Here is a 19,393-nt window from a genome sequence, read left to right as displayed (position 1 = left end):
GTATGGAGGATCTTCGCTGGACGGTGAGTTTTTACCCCACTGGAACACACTGAACGGGTTTCAATGTGTTTCAATTGGGTTTTTTATTTCGCTTTACAATGTTTTCGCTTAACTGATTTACCTAGAACGGATTATCGTCGTTAAGCGAGGCATCACTGTATTTCCACTAGCATGTGCTCATGCTACAGCCCTTCACACTTTGTAGTACAATAATAACTTAATATTTTTATATCTTCCTATGAGAACAGTATGTAGATATTTCATTCTGGATTTAAAGTGATTAAAAACATATATAATCTTTTAAAGGCATGCCATAATATGGAACAGTGCTAAGAACAGCTAATTTCCATTTCTATGTGTTACAGTTATACATGCGAAAAAGAATCCAGTGTACACAATCTAGTTTTCCATTTTCTCATTTGCAGTATTAGAAACCTGCCTTCATTTATTCCTTACAATTTAATACATCACAAATAACTCATTCATCAATAAGTTTATTGGTGTTAACTTTCAAATTACAGAGAGATGAACCCACTCTTATACAATTTGAACTGTAGAGGTACTTTATCCAACATTCATTTATCCTTATTCTCTGAATATATCAGCTAGATCTAATCACACAAACAGTATAAATAAAACTGTCATATGAGTAGCATCAATTTACCTTCTTCTCATGACTAAGGGTTGTCACCTTTACTATTCCAATGCCTGTTTTTTTTAAACAATAGCCTGACCTATAGAGATTCCATAGTAAAGCTTTTACTCCATGCCTAGAAACGTTTAACCTGCTCCCCAAATTAAGCTCAGAATTAGAGATGGGAGTATTCATATATGAATACCCCCACACAAGTGAACATAACGACTGTCTACTCACCTTCTGCTGCCAGGTCAAAGAGTGGCTTGCAGGCTACGAGCTGTGGAGTGATTGGAAGGGAGCGCGGAGCTCGCAACAACTATGGAAGGTGAGTGTATGGTCTGGCCCCAGGGGGCTGGACCCTCGTTATGTCCACCTCTGCAGGGGTATTTGTATACGAATACCCCCATCTCGAGTCAGAATCCTATTACTTATACCTGCTGACATGAAGTCCAGTAGCACAAATACTGGTAGCAAATGGGTGCTAGTTAAGAAATCAGCACTTGTATTACTTCCACATACCAGTCATGTGGTATCACAGCCATTTGAGGCTTGTTGTGATTTGACTTGCGACAGGTAATACAAATGTCAGCTTCTTAACTACTGACAATTTGCTGCTGGATTTAAACCAGTATAAATATTCAGTTTATACAGAGAACAGGGTCAGTATAAAAGATGGGAAACCTTAGAAAGTTTTGCAATAATTCTTTAAGTTACACAGCTCAGCTAATTTCATTAGAAAAAAAGTAATTCCAATGATATGGCTCAGAGGTACCTGGACAGCAAGCTGCAGATTTAGAAGTTTTTCTCCAGAACATAATTTTGCACCAGTGAGTATTCAATGGATCGGAACTACTACAACTATGGTTCCAAGGGCAGCACATAACTTAAATATGGGCACATTAGAAGTGGCTCAAAAGGTAAGGCTTTAGCAAAACTATCAATATGGAAACCAGTAGAATCTATTCTCAATGTGACAGTCAGATGGTTTGCCACAAACTGTTTTCCAAAATCTTTCACTAGGACACTTGGGTGATTTGGAGAAGTCTTCCACAACTTGTTGTGTTTGTGACATGTTGGACTGCAGTTCCCATCACCCTCAGCCAACACAGCCCGTGGGCTTGCTATGTGGGAATGATGGTACTTGGCATCCAACCTATTAGCACAGCACTGTAGAAGGCAGGTTTGGAGTCTTAGAGCCACTTGCTATGTAGCACTGATGATACCAAGTGCTCCCAAGAGCATAAAGAGATACTTGATGGATCATACTGCTGGTCCATTTACTTCGGCTTCCTACTTACCAAAAAATCTGGATGATTCTTTTTCATTAGCCCACACACAACCTTAAAGGTCACAGTCCTCTAATGCTTTTAACTCTTCAACCACCGATTATTCAGCATATACAGCTTTTAACTTTGGAGTATCTATATAGTTATCAAAGCTGGTGACCTTCAATAACTATCATCCATGAATTTGCCTACTCCACACCCCCACCCTTTAAAGACATCTAAGCCAGTGGTCGTTGCCACATGCTGGGGCAACAAAACAAATGCAACCAATTATGCTTTTTATTGAAAAGCACTTCCTTTTGTCTGCCCTGAATCTCATCATTTTACACTCAAAGAAGACCAAATGTCTCTCTGTTGTACTGTAATTGCTTAGACATGATATCTGAATCTCATCCCAAGGAAAGAAGCCACAACCCTAATAAACGTTCACACTGGATAAAAAGCATTGTAGGCCATATAAATGCTAAGGATACACGTTTTCCCAGGACTCTTCTCTCTCTTTCTGATATGGCTTTGTAGCAAACAAGCAAAAAGACAGTCCTGCAAGACGACATAGCCTTGCTACCAGCCAGATTGCCCTTCTTTCAAAAGCTCCACTTCCAATTCTGCACTGGCAACAGGACTTTACTGGACATGTGCCTTTCTTACCCTACTGGATTCCTAACACAACAGAAACCTTGTGAGTACAGTACATTTCATGGGGTTTGAACTGTGAAATGTATAGAAATGAGGAATAAAAATGACTAAAGGCCTCACTCAATTCAAGACGTACATTAAACATTCCTTTTCCCTTCACATCTGGAGGGCTACCTGCTCTCCCTCTCTGCTGCAGGCTGTTTGCACATACATTCCACTTTGGTTAGGATCAGGCTAGCTTGTACAGTTTCTGTTTGATCCTTACTATAAATGTGGTCGCCCACCAATGACAATGGGGAAAGTTCCTTTTTTGGACTAGAAGTCCCAGATTCCTGCAGCCAGCATGGGGAGGGGGAATCACTTTTCCATGTTCTTCACACCAAGTGTTGTACATTACTCTAGATATCTTTTAACAGTGCAGGCACAAATCATTTGGCTCACTTGATCCCCAAAGCAGGCATTCTCGCCAAGACCCACAGTCTAAGTCACTGGGGACACCCTTGTGCCAGAATCCCTTTCCATAGGTTGGAGGGCTACCCTCCCTTCTCCACCTCCTTCTCCTCTTAGTTGATTCTTCCTGGAGAGAGTGACAGGTCAATGGGCTTACTGCTGGTGGAAGATGTAAGTGGTACCTCATTTACGGGCACTAAGCAGGTACCAAGGTAGTCACTTTGAATTCCAGTTATGATTCGGGCTGCCCAGCACTCACCACAGCATTGGAAAAGAGGCCCTGGACAATGGCGTTAGCAGTGCAGGGAAACGGAAAGCAGTGTGAACCTGCATCCTGCTGATGTCACACTGGAGGCTTGTTTCATAGGCAGCTTGTGTTTGATCAATGATATTGTTCAATGTTGAAGAATCTCAGCCACTAAAAGGTCCCTCTGGAGTTGGCAAATGGCCCACTAGTGAACCATGTGGTACCTTCCAACACCCCTCCTTTCAAATGCATCAGAGCATGCCATCCCATGCCTGCTGTGGTACTTACAATTTGAGAAGACCTGTTATAGGCCTGGAAACATTCAGCTATCTGGTTTAACCTCTCACTCACACCCACACCCACATCAATATAAATAAACAAAAGTCCCCAAATAACACTTTTCTAGCAGATGGCGAAGTGACAGACATTAGTTCTATTTTTACAGGATTGGTTTGAAGCAGTGACCCAGTGACAGCGAGAGGGACTATTCAAGTATATAAACAAACGCAAGTTAACCAGACTCATCCCATTGCACCTGGTTCTTCTTCTTCTTCCATACTGCATAATATAAGCAATTCAAGTGGTGATGCTTTATTAAATTAAGCTGTTGGTTCCCTAAAGTTCTTTCATTCTACCCCAAAAATAAATACTTCATGTTAAATTACTTATTGGACCAAAGAACATTTCCAGTTTCAACTTACTTATTGTTGTTGTGAATCATTAGGGTAATATTATAATTATACCATGTGGAAGGTGATGATTGTAACAAATTAATGTATAAGCAATTTTTATTATTGGTGCAATGCAGTAATTAGGTAAACACTGCAATATTTATGAGTTTTTCTTCAAAAATATTGCTACTGTATATGGTATGATCTAGATAAATTTAAACGCAGACATAGACTTCCATCTTATTCATATTTACCTAGGAATAAGCTCAATAAACTCAATGGTGCTTATTTCTGAGTAGACAGTAGGATTGTGCTGCTAGGCTCCAGTGGAAACTAGCCTAGAAGTAAGCTCCACTCAACTCAGTAGATCTTAGTGCTGAATAGACTCATCTAGGATTGAGTAATCTGAAGATATTAACATCAGTAGGAACTCTGGGTAGTATCCAGTGAAATATCTATCTGAAATATTTGGGTGTCTGTTGAAGGTCCACGTCTCAGGTGTTGGATCCAAATAATTTATGCAACCTGGAGAACAGATCTTGAGAGTAGCTAGAGTTAAATAACATTTACAGTCCAGAGATAAATTGGGACCCTTTGTCTTTATGCCTTTAAATTTCTTAGATCATACTATTTACCGTACTTTAATTACAATACAATGAAAATTGGCCAATTCTGAAAACTGAAATTTGAAGCCATTGGCCAGCAAATGTTGCCCTTCCTCTGCTCCCTTCCTGAAAGGCAGCTCTGGCTCTTTTAAAAGGATCACAACACAGTTGTGTGAACTAAACTTTTCATTTGTTTGTTAAGGGTTTGGCCTAACTCTTCTAAACCTGCCCTTCGGAAATCCTTAAATGCTAACTGGCACTGATGATACGGAGCTAGCTCTGGATTCCCTAGTCTTAGCGTTGGGCATGGCAATGGTGCAACAGGACACTCCTACAGTGGCTTCAGGTAACTCGTCTTCCTCGGTCCATTCATTCCGATCAGGGCTGTAGCATTGAATACATTTCTTGTACTTCTTCTCTACTTCATTCCAGCCTCCCACTAGGTAAATTTTCCCATCCAGGATGGAAGCCCCAGCAGTGCTCACGCCAGTTGGAAGAGGAGCAACGTAATTCCACTGGCCAGGATAAGGACTGTAACACTCCACGGGAAGCACATCTACTCGCTCCCCTCGACCTCCAAGTTGGGACCCCCCCATGACGTAGACCCTCTCCCCCAGGGAAACTGCACAGTGCCATCCTCTTGGGGTGCTAAGGCTGGGCTTGTCTTGCCAGCAGTCGCTACCAGGATCGTACATGCAAACAGACCGGGAATAAGCATTATTGATGTACCCTCCAGTGACCAGGATCCTGCCATCTATTACCGCACTAGCATGACAGCACCGAGCCACCTCCAGCGGGGCCTTTATGTGCCACTGGTTAATTACAGGAACATAACATTCCACGGAAGACAGACACCCTTCGGAGTTACGGCCACCGATGGCAAAAAGGAAGCCATTGAACACGTTCAGACTAAAATGAGTACGCTTTTGATTCATATTGGCCAGATGGATCCAGGCATTGAAGCGGGGATCGTACCTGTAAGAATCAGGGAGGGGAGGAAAGAGAAATCAATCATTAAAATACTAATTTCAGTTACAAGATTTCTATTGCTAAAGAAGTACCAAACACAATTAGCTTGCAGTGCCCATTGCTGGGAAAATAATATCCTTTGACTGCAACTTCTATTGCTGTTTGAGGATCATCAGAGCTGCAGTTCAAAGTGACGTTTCTAAGTTCTAAAATGCCACATTTTGAGGTACGTTTGGTTTGCTGCGGGGAAATGCCCTTTTCTCTGGAGAGCATGTGCACAAGTAGCCGGAAACTTTAATTGCAACAGTGGCACTTATGTCAAGGAATTACTAAAAACTCCTTATTTGTTATATTTGTTATATTATATCAAGTTCAGTTCTGACATCAAGCACAAACTATTGCTTAGAACATTTTGGGCACCGAATCAATTTAGTTCTTGCAGTTCTTGAAACTCCAAAAAGTCATGCCTTAGCATCTGATTTAAAAATGGATGAAGTATGGAATGCTTTTCGCCATCTCTTTCCTAGAATTTTTTTTAAAAATGTAAATATTCTGTTTACCGCCTAGAGTGGTCTGATAGTCCAGATAGGTGGGGTATAAATCAAATCAAATCAAATCAAATCAAATCAAATCAAATCAAATCAAATCAAATCAAATCAAATCAAATCAATAAATAAATAAATAAATAAATAAATAAATAAATAAATAAATAAATAAATACTTTTCTCATGAACAACCTTCATTTGTTTGAAAAAGAGAAGAGAAACATTTTCTCAGCCTTTCCCAGCAACAGAACATACAGAACATTGGTGATAAGCTCTCTAAAGCTTCTCTTTGGGCTATAGTATAGGTTTACCTTATGAAGCCAAGAACAGCAGCTTCAGGGTAGAAATTAACAGATCTGGAATATGGCTTTGATGAGAGAATTATTTCTCTCTCACTCTCCTCCACCTCTCTCTTCAGTGGTAAACTATATAGGTTCATAATTAGAAGGTGATAAAACACTATTCCTAAAGTGTCAAATTCCTTCTAAGCTCCCATGCCTGAACAATCAGACATGAAATGCAAAGAGAAGCTGATTTGCAACTTGTTGAGTCATAGAAACTTCATGTTATGATGAACAAATGTTTTCTACCTCCCATGGCAGTTCCATTTCTAATGATCTGTATCAAGTAGTCTGACCTGCCCCACTGCTGCTTTACTTTATGGGAGGAAACAGATCTTACTAGTTCATATCCATATCTTTTTGTAATAGATCATGCCTCTCTAAACACTACTCGTATTTTTTTATATCTCAACTGGCTAGCAGTACTTTATTCCAAGGCAGGGATGTGTGAAGATCTGTCAAAAGTCTTCACATGGAAAAGCAGTCTCAAGTAAAGAGCTTAGGAAAGTTACCACAGACCCTGATATTCTCATTCACTATGGTTATTGGCTCAAAGATTTTCTGAGTGGTAGTTCAAAAAAGGTAACTTTTCTGAGGTTTGACCAAAAAAAAAAATCAAAATAGGTGTTGTGTGTTTATTGCACAGTGCATCAGGCAATGACCTTCCTTTTGACTCTAGTGGTATTAAATTATTTTGTTGTGGCCAGTTAAGATATATGCAAAACTAGGGCTGAGTAAGAAACCTGAACCTCTCTTGGCAACCACTGTCTGTTTATAAAAACAGATAGTTGCATTAATCAAATGCACCTTGTAGACTGTTTACACATGATGTAATTCACTACTTTAAAAAAAAACAGTCATTCACTCAGATTCTGAGTTTCTAATCCGCAGTTACCTACTCTATTAATGAAGATATGTAGAAACTTACATTACCATTGTGGTTTAAATCACAGACTGAATTGGCAGTTAGTAAAACCTGACCATTCTGAGTAAGTTGATTTTATTTGTCTCTGAATGGTACTTGCCAGAATTTTCCTATCATGAAAAACAGCCATTGACTGCGATGCATGGATGCTTAGACATAATGTATGCATATAGATATGGCCTCTTTCCTCCCCCTCAAAAATGAGCAAGACATTTACACCCAGAAGAATGTTCTTCCTGTTCTGTGGGGAGGGCAAAATTAGGTAACTCAAAATGTAATATTGGAAATGTTAAGAATGATTAGCTTGGCTTCTTTATTACATTCTCTTTGCAATATGAAACGCATTCACAGCAGTGATTATTTCTCCTGACTTTGACAGAGATACAGTGGGGTCTTGACCTGAGAACTTAATCTGTATTGGAAGGTGGTTCTCAAGTCAAAAGGTTCTCAGGTCAAATCTGCATTTCCCATAGGAATGCATTAAAAACCATTTGATCCGTATCTGCTCTTTTCCGTCCATAGAAACTAATGGGAAGCTGCTATTCCACCTTCGACCACTAGAGGGGGATATTTTTTTTTCCTTAGGTCAAGAAAGGTTCAGGGAAGGCAGGGAAAATACAGTCCAGGCAGTACCAGGCAGTCTGAAGACTGTCTCCCAATCCACTCTCTAAACGCTGGGAGGAGTGAGGAAGCAGACAGGCACCCTTTTCCCTGGCCAACAGTTAACTGAAAGTTCAAAGTTTGCACTTTCCCTGCCTCCCACGTGGTTTTTTCAGTTCTTAACTCAAATCTAAGTATGTAAGTCAAGTCAATATTTTCCTATGAGAGTGGTTCGTAAGTCAAAATGTTCTTAACTCGGGCCGTTCTTAAGTCAAGACCCCACTGTAATGATTTCAGCCCTGACATTCATTGTTGTAGCTGCTGAGGTTAATAGTCGGGGTGCTTTATGAGTGTAAACAAGCATAACACAAGCCAGCCCTTGAAACATGTGATATTCCTCTTCTACCATCTAGTGAGATCACCCCCTCCCAATAATTATAAAAAATAACCAGGGATGGGCTAGTGTCCCTCCCTGTCTCCCGCCTCCAGCCCCCCTCTTTCCTTTTTTCTTTCCTTCTTTGGACTACAGATTCTCCATTCTGGGAGTCCCACCCAAGAGATGGATGCCTACAAGAACGTGAAGGTGACTCACCTCAGACGAAGGCTCTCATGGCTTAGCACAGGCCCAGCTTTTCCAAGCTTCTTGTTCAAATAGAAAGCTCTCAGCAAACAGTGGGGCCGCTTCCTTTTTTGAACAGGAAGCTAGGCAGAGCTAGCCCTGTGCTAGGTCACAAAGCCTTCCAAGCTAAGGCCTTTTCCCCAGGTGAGCCATATTTAGATGTCTGGTTGTCAGATGGGACTCCTAGGATTGAGAATTCTGGGATCTGTAAGTTTAAAAAGAAGAAGAAGAAAAATGGCACATCCCTAAGAGTAACAGAAAAAGCTGTAATTGCAACATAAAAGGAATGAAGCTCCCACTATATTACAAATGTATTTTAATGCCATTATATTAGAACAGTGTATAAATGGCTTTTTAAAATTCTAGTGGGCAGGGATTCTCAGAGGTGGATCTCACTTTTAGCATGGTTTTATCCCCTCCCCCAAAGAGTTTTTTTTCAGTGCCACTTGCAGAAACCGTTTCTGGCACAGCACTAAGTTATATATTTGTTACTGAGAAAATAAAATAAATTATAAGTAGTTAGTAATTTGGGATTATGTTCAGGATCTAAGAGAGAGAGAGAGGTTGCTCACAAAACTAAATGGGTACCTATTTGTATGCACATTTTGTACACAGCATGATGATGATACCCAACTGTAGTTGTTTTGGTCACGTGGCACACAGTAATGAGCGGCCAAACAGGAGCACAGCAGTTAGCATATTGGGCATGGGCTGAAGAGACCTAAGACTGCACAAAAAGAGTGAGAGAGAAAGAGAACATGCCCCTGCCTGGCCCAAAGCAGTATAAGACGATCAGCTGTGGATTTTCTAGTTCCCTACCCCATTCTAGGGAATGACTTATTTATTTATTTATTTATTTATTTATTTATTTATTTATTTATTTATTAATTTATTAATTAATTTATTTATTTATTTATTTATTTATTTATTTAAACTATTTTAACCCACCTTTCTCCTTAAAAAGGACCCAAGACAGCTTACAACAATTAAATAGAATAGAATAGTATGGCAATTTTAATGTCTGTTAGGAGCAACTGCAGGTGGTCTTAACTGACCATTCGAGAGGAAGCCTTCCCAAAATATTTGGCAGTGCAATGGAGAACACCCATCACCTTATGTTGTCACTGGGGGAATCCAGTTCTTCCACTCCAGCCAGCTGCTGTGGGAGCTGAGCTGCAGATGACCATAGAAGGAGCAGGGAAACCTGATGGGTATGTCAGATTATTTCAGTGGCCATCCTCAACAAAATGTCTTGATGATTCAGTGTTAGATCTATTCAGTGTTAGGACTCCCATGTGTACACATCACAAGTAGAAGGGAGCGCTCTAGTCTCACCCCCACAGTTTTATCAAAAGCCTTGCATGGAAAGTAATACATTTGAAGGGGAAATCCTCCACTATCCATGGAAACTCTTCACATAAGTTAGGGAGGGCTCTGATCTTCCACAATCTGTCACTATCAGCCAAGCCTACCTCACACTATTGCTGCAAGAGTAGAGTAGAAAACAGTATAGGGATGGGACTTTCAGAGTTTTGGGGCTATGACTCTCAGAATTGGCCCAGGAAGAATTATGGGAGATGCAGCCCCAAACAGAAATTTACAGAGCAAATCTCATGATCGACCTACAGTATGGGCCTCTGTCACGATTGTTCACCGTTCAAGAGGGAAAGTGCTTTGGTGTTGTCAGGGAGTGGCAAAGCTCCATGGCGGCTGCCAGGGTTCATGAGACAGATAATTCTTTGAGAGGAGCCTTCCCTAGAGTCCCATGGGAAAAGAGGCTAATGTCCCATGGGGCCTTGCAACTCCCAGGTAGCATCAGGACAAAAGCAAAGGATGGTGACAGAGGCCCTTGCGTCAGTCTTGAAAACTGCTCTGTAACCTTCCGTTTTGGGCTGTATTTCTCAGAATTCCGCCTGAAGGAGAAACAGAAGTCTCCCCCTGCCTAGAAAAATTCTACCCAGAGATCCTTCTCCTTGGGTGTGATAGAAATGTAATACATTGATAGATACACACAGTCTACATCATTTTTTCTTATGTGGAAGTATTATGCCAGCAATCAAATATTTTCCTTTTCGGGTGCTTGGACATTTCAAACAAAAAGATGTCTTGTGAGGGAAGGTCTCCTGTGATAGGCACATGCTGGAATCTCCATTGGCCTGGAGAGAATACACTTGGGATTTCAGTTATGCCATTTTCTGTTGGAATGAGAACTGTGAAGCATCTATGGTAAGTTACTTTTATAACTGCAAGCCATTTTGAAAGGGATGTGGTGCTGTGGCCAACCAAGACAAACAACTCCTTCCCAGTCTGACCTGTTACCAGGTCTTTGTGCAGCAAATACATCCTGCTTCCAAAAGCATGTACTCTTTTTTCCTCCATGAGGACAGGGGAAGACAGAGATTGGATGGCATGCAAGACTCTTAACCAAACTACAGTACTCTGTCCTTTCTGAGTGTTCTAGATTTTCCAGGAGCATAACACGTATTTAGTTATGACTTCCCTGACTGTGATCCACATGTGTAGAGAACAGCAACTAAGTCCCTCTTCTCTCCATCACTGCTTTCTTCAAAGGGAGAGCAATTTACTGGAAAAGCAACTCCTGCTTACATTAGGCTCTATAGGTGAGCACAAGCACAATAAAACAAGGGTTTTGGTTCCTATAGAGAGCTCACATGTGAGCAGAAATCTCTTCAGACATGACACTCGCCACGTGAAGAATGTCATGATGGGGTGGGCTAATCACTTCTCTCTCAGCTTGTGGATTAGGCAAGCCAACTGAACAGGTTTGATGTGACAACCATTTTGATTCTGTTTGTTTATAACAGAAAGTCTTCTTGGTATCTAATAATATATACAGTATATAAATGCTGGCAATTGATATATATATATAACCACCCTTAGTAAAGATTGTTCTCCAGTTCTGCATTCTGTATGCATTCAATCCATTCTCTCTCTCTCTCTCCTTCCTTCCCTCCCACTTTCTTTCTGCAGAACTGTTCTGCACAGAATGCAATGTTTCTCCATCCCTATAAATAATCAGTTACCTGCAAAAATTGCTGACTGCATGCTTAGCTTGATTCCTGGCATCATTCTGGTCTTCTCCACCTGCCACGTAGAGAAATCCATCCATCACAGCGACACATTGGTTGAAGCTTTTGGCTGGCATCTCCGTAAGCCTCTTCCACCCATTGTCAGGATCTCTGTACAAAATGTCTCTACTAAGGGATTTCTCCGTTAAAGCTGGGCGTCCCCCAACTGTAACTATGATTCGTAATCCTCCACGAATCCTTGTTCTTCTAGATTGCAGTGTATTCTGGTGGTATGGAAGTAAGTGATAATTCATGGCATCCACCAGAAGTTTATGGCAATCTGCATCTTCCATCATTCTAGGTATAGTCTGGACATAATTCACCAGGTCTTGTGCTGAGATGGTGCCAAACCGAATGTTGCTTAAAAGATCAGCAGCATATTTTGTTCTTTTTTGGTCAAATTCTAGCCATCTCATTGCAATCTGGAATGCAACAAGTTCAGAAGGCAACTGCAAATTATCATCTGCAAGTAGTTCATTGATCTGGTCAAAAGTAAGTTTCAAGAACTGATCTGATTCAGAAAATTCAATGAAGTTATCTCGAATGAATTTCTGAGCTGCTTCCTTGGTGTTCTTTAGTCCGTATGTTTCTGCAATGTTGGCAATGTACATGCTATTCTCCACATTGATTTCTTGCATCAAAAAATCACTGCACATCTTCACAAGGGTATGAATCTGAAGATAAATGGCAGTTGAGATAATACTACCAATAGTGTACAGTGACAGTGTGAGCTTCCCAGTGTAGGCGTATGCAATTACAGTAGCTAGACCTAGTGGGGACACATCATTGAGATCCACTCTTTGAGTAGATGGATCTTTCTTTAAAATATTGTGGAAGTAATCGCTACATGAAGCCATCACCACTTTGTGAACATCAAAGGACTTGGTTTTGGTACCAATGATTAAATCGCAGAGAAAGTTTTCCAGCCTCATTCTGCATAATCCTTCCAGGAGATTGGGACTATAGAGGGAATCAGAAACCTCTGTTGAAACACAGCTGAAGCCATTCCCTCCTTCCAGAAGGCCATTCAGACCATTCAGTTTGTTGAGGGGCCCATCCTCCACGATGATGGTCAGTTCATTGATGTCTGTCTTGCTCTTTTTGACGTTCTTCTTCTTGGGCGCCATGACTGCAATAATAATATCACAGCCAAGAGCGTGCTAAACACCAAACAAGACAGAACAACAACAACAACATTTTTAGACCTGTACTGCCGTTTAAAGATCTCACTCGAAAAGATCAGAACGGATCCTTGTGTCTAGCGACCAGAACCAAGAATGAGAAGAAAACATGAGAATAAGAGGATATAGAATACTTCTGTACTCCATCACTTCTTGTGCCTGGTTAATTATTCCTTGGTAAATGCTAGTTTACAAGGTGTGCAGATCTGTGGTGCTGGACTGCTATTTTCAGAATCCCTCCCAGTGGCTGTAGACAATTCAGCACACTTCTAGTAGTTTGCATTATGACGGTGGACATACAGTATCTGCACATCACAATAAGGCATAAACCTAATCTGAGCAGTAATTACCCACCTGTATTCAATATATAAACAGAGAAGTGCATAGCATGAAACCTCATCACATGGAAAGCACTGAATCTGGAGATGTTCCTGTTTGCATAGAGACGCTCTACATGAGCAAGAACTCTGATTTCCCAATGTTCCCTTCAGGCCTGTTGTTTTCCAACTGAGGAAAGTGACAGTGGGGGAAAGGCAGAGCTAGGTGTTTACCTACTTGCGAGCTGAAGACAAATAGAAGTACTGTAATGCCTGAATAAGACTGAGGTTATCATGGTTTGTTGATCAAGCTGTGAACTGCACGAGAGATTGTTATACTAACTGGCTTGTCTTCCGCATTTCTCATCTATTTTTCTTCCATGTGCCTGTCTTTAGAAGGGCAGGTGGGAAAAGAAGCCATTTGTAAGCTGTGCTTGTAGGTTTGAAGGTCATGATTTAAAGAAATCAACAACAAACCATGATTTCAGACTGTGGTTTGTGGTTGGTTAACAAACTGTGATTTATTGGAAGAGGTATCTTTTTATATCAGAGCAAGACAGATTTCACTAAAGCACACTACAGTTGATCGTGATGCACAGATGTAGTAGTTATCTCATGTCAGTCTTTTCACTCCTGTTCAGTTATGAAATTCACTGGATAGATGACCTGTTGTAAGTGACTATGTTCTAAACATTTCTACTTCACATCAAGTGCATGTAATGTGAAATAACGTTATAGTAGTCTTTGTGATGATGTGGAACAACTTAAAAATAAACATGACCAGCTAGTCCTAATTCCATTTCTTCAGAAGTAAGTCCCACTGAATTCAAAGGTCTCAGGATGTTTAGAACTGTAGTATGCCTATTTAGTCAGTTCAGTCTGGAGATGTTCCTGTGCTTCATGAATAAAAACAGATACTGCTTTTCTTCTTCCTATTGTGGTGGACAAAGTCATTTACTGAGAGGGAACTACTATTTTCTTTCCAAAAACCACACAGCCAGGATGGAGTTTCTGGGTAGATACTCATTTGCAGACTTTGCCTATCTATTCAAAATTTGATCATCCTCTTAGAGGTCATGGAAATATTATTCCTCCATGACACACTGGCTTGTCCTAGAGTGTTCTTAATTTTCCATTGTAATACCTGCTGTAGCAGGCTTACATGTACCTCTAGCGTGCATATTGTTCTATTATTAATACTTGCCCTTGGGTAAACGGCATTTATGCAGCTTGGATATCACTTGGGTGCTATATTAGAGTTTTATTCGATTTGATTTATGAACACTATTTTGGGGGGAAAGGTGGGATTATAAATTTAATCATAATCTAAATATGTGAACTAATTATGTGTCTAGATTATACCTGTTAGGAATAGCTGGATTATATCAGGCTGCAATTTTTTTGAGCTGCCTGAGGTTATACCAGATTATTTTACAGCCTTTAAATATCCAGAGCTTTGGTGTAGCCCAGAATTTCAAGTTTGATAAGAGTATGGTATGTGATTATTTTCAATTCTATTACGTAAGATTTTGCTACATCTCAATTCTGTACAAACTTCTCGCTCTACCTCCACTGAACTATGTATGTATTCAAATAATTTTGGAATATGGATTCTAGATAGTGGAAAATACAGACCTGGGTGCTTGTTTCTGACCCCACCTTCCACAGTGAATCTGTGGTGGCTTTATCTTAGCTTCATATAATGCTGAATGAATACCAATATTTTATTGATATCCCCTGATGTCTTTGTACTGGTTGGTTGTTTTATTATACAGTGGTGCCTCGACTTACAACCATAATCCATTCCAGAAGATGGTCATAACTCGAATGGTCGTAAGTTGAAGCACCATTTCCTATTGAAATGCATTGGAATGCAATTCATTCATCCCAGAAGGAAAAAAATACCCCCCAAAAATAAAATAAAAATAAAACACTGCAAGACCCATAGCACTGGGGCTGAAAAAAAACGGAGCAGGTTCTGGGGCTTAAAAACAAAAAACAAAACAAAACAAAACACAAAACAAAAAAACAAAAATAAGGCGCTGGGGCTGAAAAACAAAAAACAAAAAATAGCAACAGAGCAAGCCCTGAAGGCGCTGGGGCTTAAAAACAAAACCAAACCAAAAATAAACAACAGAGCAAGCCGCATCAGAAGGCGCTGGGGCGGCAAAAAAAAAAAATCACCAAAAAAACACAAAACAACAACACAGCACAGAAACATAACCCCTCCAGACCAAACCCGCCCTGCAAAACCCACCCAGAACAGTTTTTAAAAAGCAGAAAGCAGCACCTTACCTTACCAGGCAGTCCCAAGCCTCCTCCGACGCACTCACTCTAACCGTTGGGGCGAAAGAGCTACAAAGAAGCAGCTTCTTCGCCTACCAATGGTTAGCAAATTTGAATTCCCCGCCTTTTCCCCCTGCCTTTTTCTGGTCGCAACTCAAAGCTCTGGCTGCAAGCTGAAGCAAAATTTTGCAGCCGGAGCTGGTTGTAACTCGAAATGGTCGTAAGTCGGGACGTTCATAAGTCGAGACATCATTGTACTGTATTGGTTGAATGTTTAAGGATTCTTAGTTGCTTTTTAAAACTATTTGTTTTAAGTTGCCTTTATTTTTTTAATCTGGTTTTCTATTACATTGATCAAATGACTTTGACCATCTTGAATGCCAGAAAAAGCAGCATACAACATTTGTAATAATAATTAAAACTGTGTACATGGATGTTCTCTCTTAAATTTAATTTATTAGACTGGGTGGAACAGGTCTTTTAAATAACAATTGTAAGCAAAAGATTTGCTTTCGCTTCCCCTCCCATAAGTTTATTGCAATGCAAGTAAAGAAGTAAGCATGAGAAAACAGATCTCTAAGAACAGGTTCAGATAACTGCTCCTCACATCTATAATACTTCTACAATTTGCCTGTGCCAGAGCCATGCACACATTTCAACACACGCTGTGTTTCTACTTGGTGGAAATGAACTACTTTCTTATTTTATGCTCACAAACTATGTAGCAATCGAGGATTTGAAAGAACATTGAACTCCTTCACAAAACCCAGTCCCATGCCTACTCCTTCGGCAAGCTACGTGCAGTTGATCTTGTTTTGTCTGTTTTATACCACCTTAAAATCAGCCAAAGGCAGTCCTGAGTAATTAATACAGGGTTGATTCCCAGTTCTCTCAAAATGTATAATGTATCCGTGTGGCCTGACTTGACCATAGTTGGATGTTCTGCTAAGCAATCAGAACCATGGGGAACATTCCGTGAAAAAACAGCTGCTTTTTCTCCATTGGACAAGGATCCAGGTATGCAACCTCTGCACAGTCCATATGGGTTTCTCTGTTGCCTTATCAGGGATACTGGAGTGGTAAAGGACCGCACATTGCAATGCCCATATGTGTGAACCACAGGATGTGATGTTCTGCAAACAGAGCTGGAACACATTACTCTTTTGGACAACAGCTTCCAAAATCTCTGAGTCAACATGGCCATCAGCTGAGCTGGCTGGGGGATTGTGGAAGATGTTGTCAGACAAGATAATTTTTCCAACTTCTGCCTTTGTATAAGGGGGAAAAAAGCCAAAGGCAACGTGTGCTCCTTATATACCACCCCATAGCACTTCAAGCACTCTCTGGGCAGTTTACAAGTTAATTATGCAGGCTACACATTGCCCCCCCCCCCCAGCAAGCTGTTTATTCATTTTACCGACCTCGGAAGGATAGAAGGCTGAGTCAACCTTGAGCCGGCTACCTGGGATTGAACCCCAGGTCATGAGCACAGTTTTGGCTGCAGTACAGTTGTTTAACCACTGCGCCACGAGGCTCTTAATAAGAGTTAAGAAGTAGGTCTAGGGTCTGGGTTGTAATTCCCATTCACCCATGAAGTTCAACTTCATGACAATGACATGCCTTACAAGATCTCTAGAGGATGGGTGAGAGAAATATGAAAAAAAAAACCCATGTTAAATAAAATAAATATATTTATGTTGGATGTGATTTGTTGAATTTCATGTATACGTTCAAAAACAAGATGAAAGTATATGCACCCTCAAATAAGTGCCAGTAGGCTTTAAAGGAAGCATGAATCTAAATAATTTTTTTTAAAAAAATAAACAAGGATATAATTTTCTCTAAACTGGTGAGTAAAGAGGTTATTGCTTTCTTGCTGAAGGACGTCATGTCAGGTTTTTAGAAAATGCACTCTTCAGCGTTTTAAGGACAGACAGGTATGGTGAGTATGTCTCTGAGAGGGAGCCTGGTTCCCACTACTCCCTCTCCTGCTGGAGAACTGTGCGCGTTACCAGCATCGGTGTTGCCAGCACGCCAGAGCGAACAGCCGAGACCCCAGAAGGTTGCTTTGCCAGCGTGGTGGATCAGCTGCTCCTCCCCGCCCAGCTGCATTCCTCCTGCTGCATCTGTTGAAACCTATCAGAGATTTCCAATAATAGCAGTCCTCTCCAGCCCTAACGCCACTTACCATTTTAAGACACAGCCAGTTTAAAGTGTGTTTCTTTCTTTGGGATCTCCTTCTTTGCCCCCTAACCCTGCCCCCCCACCCCCAATATTCGCAGCCACTTCCACATGGTGGTTAGGATCAGTTCCATTTAAATTTCACTGCCACAAGTCCAGAATAGTTAAGGTACTTCAGATACATTTAAATGGTCTCAGCTGTCTAAACTGGAGGCTCTTTGCCAAGGAAAACAAGCTTTTAAATATAGCCGGATACCTAGCCTGGGGTCTGTTTAAGAGTTTGCTGTTCCGTTTTTCATATAATGATTTCATCAAGATTTCTGAGCACCGTCCTTCATTCATAACTTTGTAAAAGTCAGGATATGCTCATGGGGAAAATGGCAGTCCCGTGAAATCTGGTTCAGACTCATGAGGGGGGGCTTCCTTACATAAAACACCCACCAAGTTAAGCTGCATCAACGGCTCAGCAAAACACAGTGAAAGAAAGGTCTCCTCTAACTCGAGTGTCTATGGCCTTTTGACAGACATAGCAGATTTTATAGCTTAGCAGTAATTCAAGTAAGCAAATTTCAAAGGACATTTCAGGTCTTAAATACAAAGTGCAGGGGATGTGGGGGGGGGGGGGGAAGAGACCAAACCAAAAATCAAAGCCACTTCTTAGGAACATGAGAAAGAAATCAGATTCAGTACAAACAGCATTAGAATTGCCTTACCCTTCTCAGGAAATAATCTTCCCAGGATCCCCAGCAAAATGTCTCGTGAAAATGAGAAAAGGCAGGGGGGGATTGGAAATTTCACCTGGGAAGTCCTAGCAATGAAGTTTCCAGTGTGAACCTGCTGCTGCCACTGTGGGTTGACAGAGAGAGAGAGAGACAGAGAAGGAGGGAGGGAGGGAGGGAGAGAGGGAGAGTGGAGCCTGCGCTCTGGGGCACTCCAAAGAGACCCCTCCTCTCCTCTCCGGCTGCCCTGTCACCCAGTGGGTTTATGTTTCCTGTGTTAACTGGTCTTTGAATTTCATGTAAATGTAAGGAGCCATACGTGTGGATAAAAGCAGTAGAATAAGGGATGCAAAATGATACTGTACATCAATCCAAAATCCAATACCCATAAATAGGCAGTGCCTTTACTAGGAACTATTACAAATACAGTGATGTGTGTGAGCTTTATACACTTTTGCCATTTTGTTTTTGTCTGTTTGTTTGATTTTAACTACCGAAAAACACCCAGAATAGTGTATTGCATTAATGGGTCGATATTTATTTATTTATTTATTTATTTATTTATTTATTTATTTATTTATTTATTTATTTATTTATTTATTTATTTATTTATTTGATTTATACCCCGCCTATCTGGTAGTACAATATGTTATACATTAAAAACAATTAAACTATGCAGCTGATTAAAATACAGTGGACAATGAAAAACATGTAAAATATTTAAAACCACCTAAACTGAAAAAAAAATGGCACTCAAGGACTCACTCATGATTGCTGAAAGTCTGCCTGAAAAGATGGGGCTCAGCTGTGGGCAGAAGGAGAAAAGGGAATGGGGGGGGCAACCTGACCTCCTGAGGGAGAGCCTTCCATATCCTCGGAGCAGCCACAGAGAAGGCCCTCTCTTGTGTCTCCATCGGCTGTGCCTGTGCTGGCAATGGGATGGAGAGGAGGGCCTCCTCTGATGATCGTATGTATTTTTTAAGGAGCATCTGTGTTAGTCTGTTCCAGCAAAACCAGTGAAGGGACTTGTGGCATCTAGAAGCTGCAACCTGCTACAGCAAGTACATGACATGTGTGACTGTATCTATT

General features: G+C 40.8%; 1 protein-coding gene across 3 annotated transcripts in view; it reads right to left on the bottom strand.

Annotated features, from left to right (window-relative positions):
• Positions 1-478: 478 nt before the first annotated feature.
• KLHL31 (kelch like family member 31) overlaps positions 479-19,393 on the bottom strand; it is a 39,757-nt gene continuing 20,842 nt past the window's right edge. For 2 of the 3 annotated variants that reach the window (XM_073000441.2, XM_078386503.1), the window contains exons 3-4: positions 11,576-12,780; positions 479-5,507 (exon numbers count right to left, since the gene is read on the bottom strand). In XM_073000441.2, coding sequence (XP_072856542.1) covers positions 4,775-5,507; positions 11,576-12,747 — 1,905 coding nt within the window. In that variant the 5' untranslated portion in view covers positions 12,748-12,780 and the 3' untranslated portion in view covers positions 479-4,774. Of the gene's footprint in view, positions 5,508-11,575; positions 12,781-18,298; positions 18,630-19,393 lie in introns of those variants that run through there. The other variant, XM_020813833.3, reaches the window with a different exon arrangement.

This window comes from Pogona vitticeps, chromosome 1, assembly GCF_051106095.1.
Source record: "Pogona vitticeps strain Pit_001003342236 chromosome 1, PviZW2.1, whole genome shotgun sequence".
Taxonomy (NCBI): Eukaryota; Metazoa; Chordata; class Lepidosauria; order Squamata; family Agamidae; genus Pogona; species Pogona vitticeps.
The sequence above is the reverse complement of the archived record's forward strand: the minus strand, read 5'-3'. Positions and strand labels throughout refer to the sequence as shown.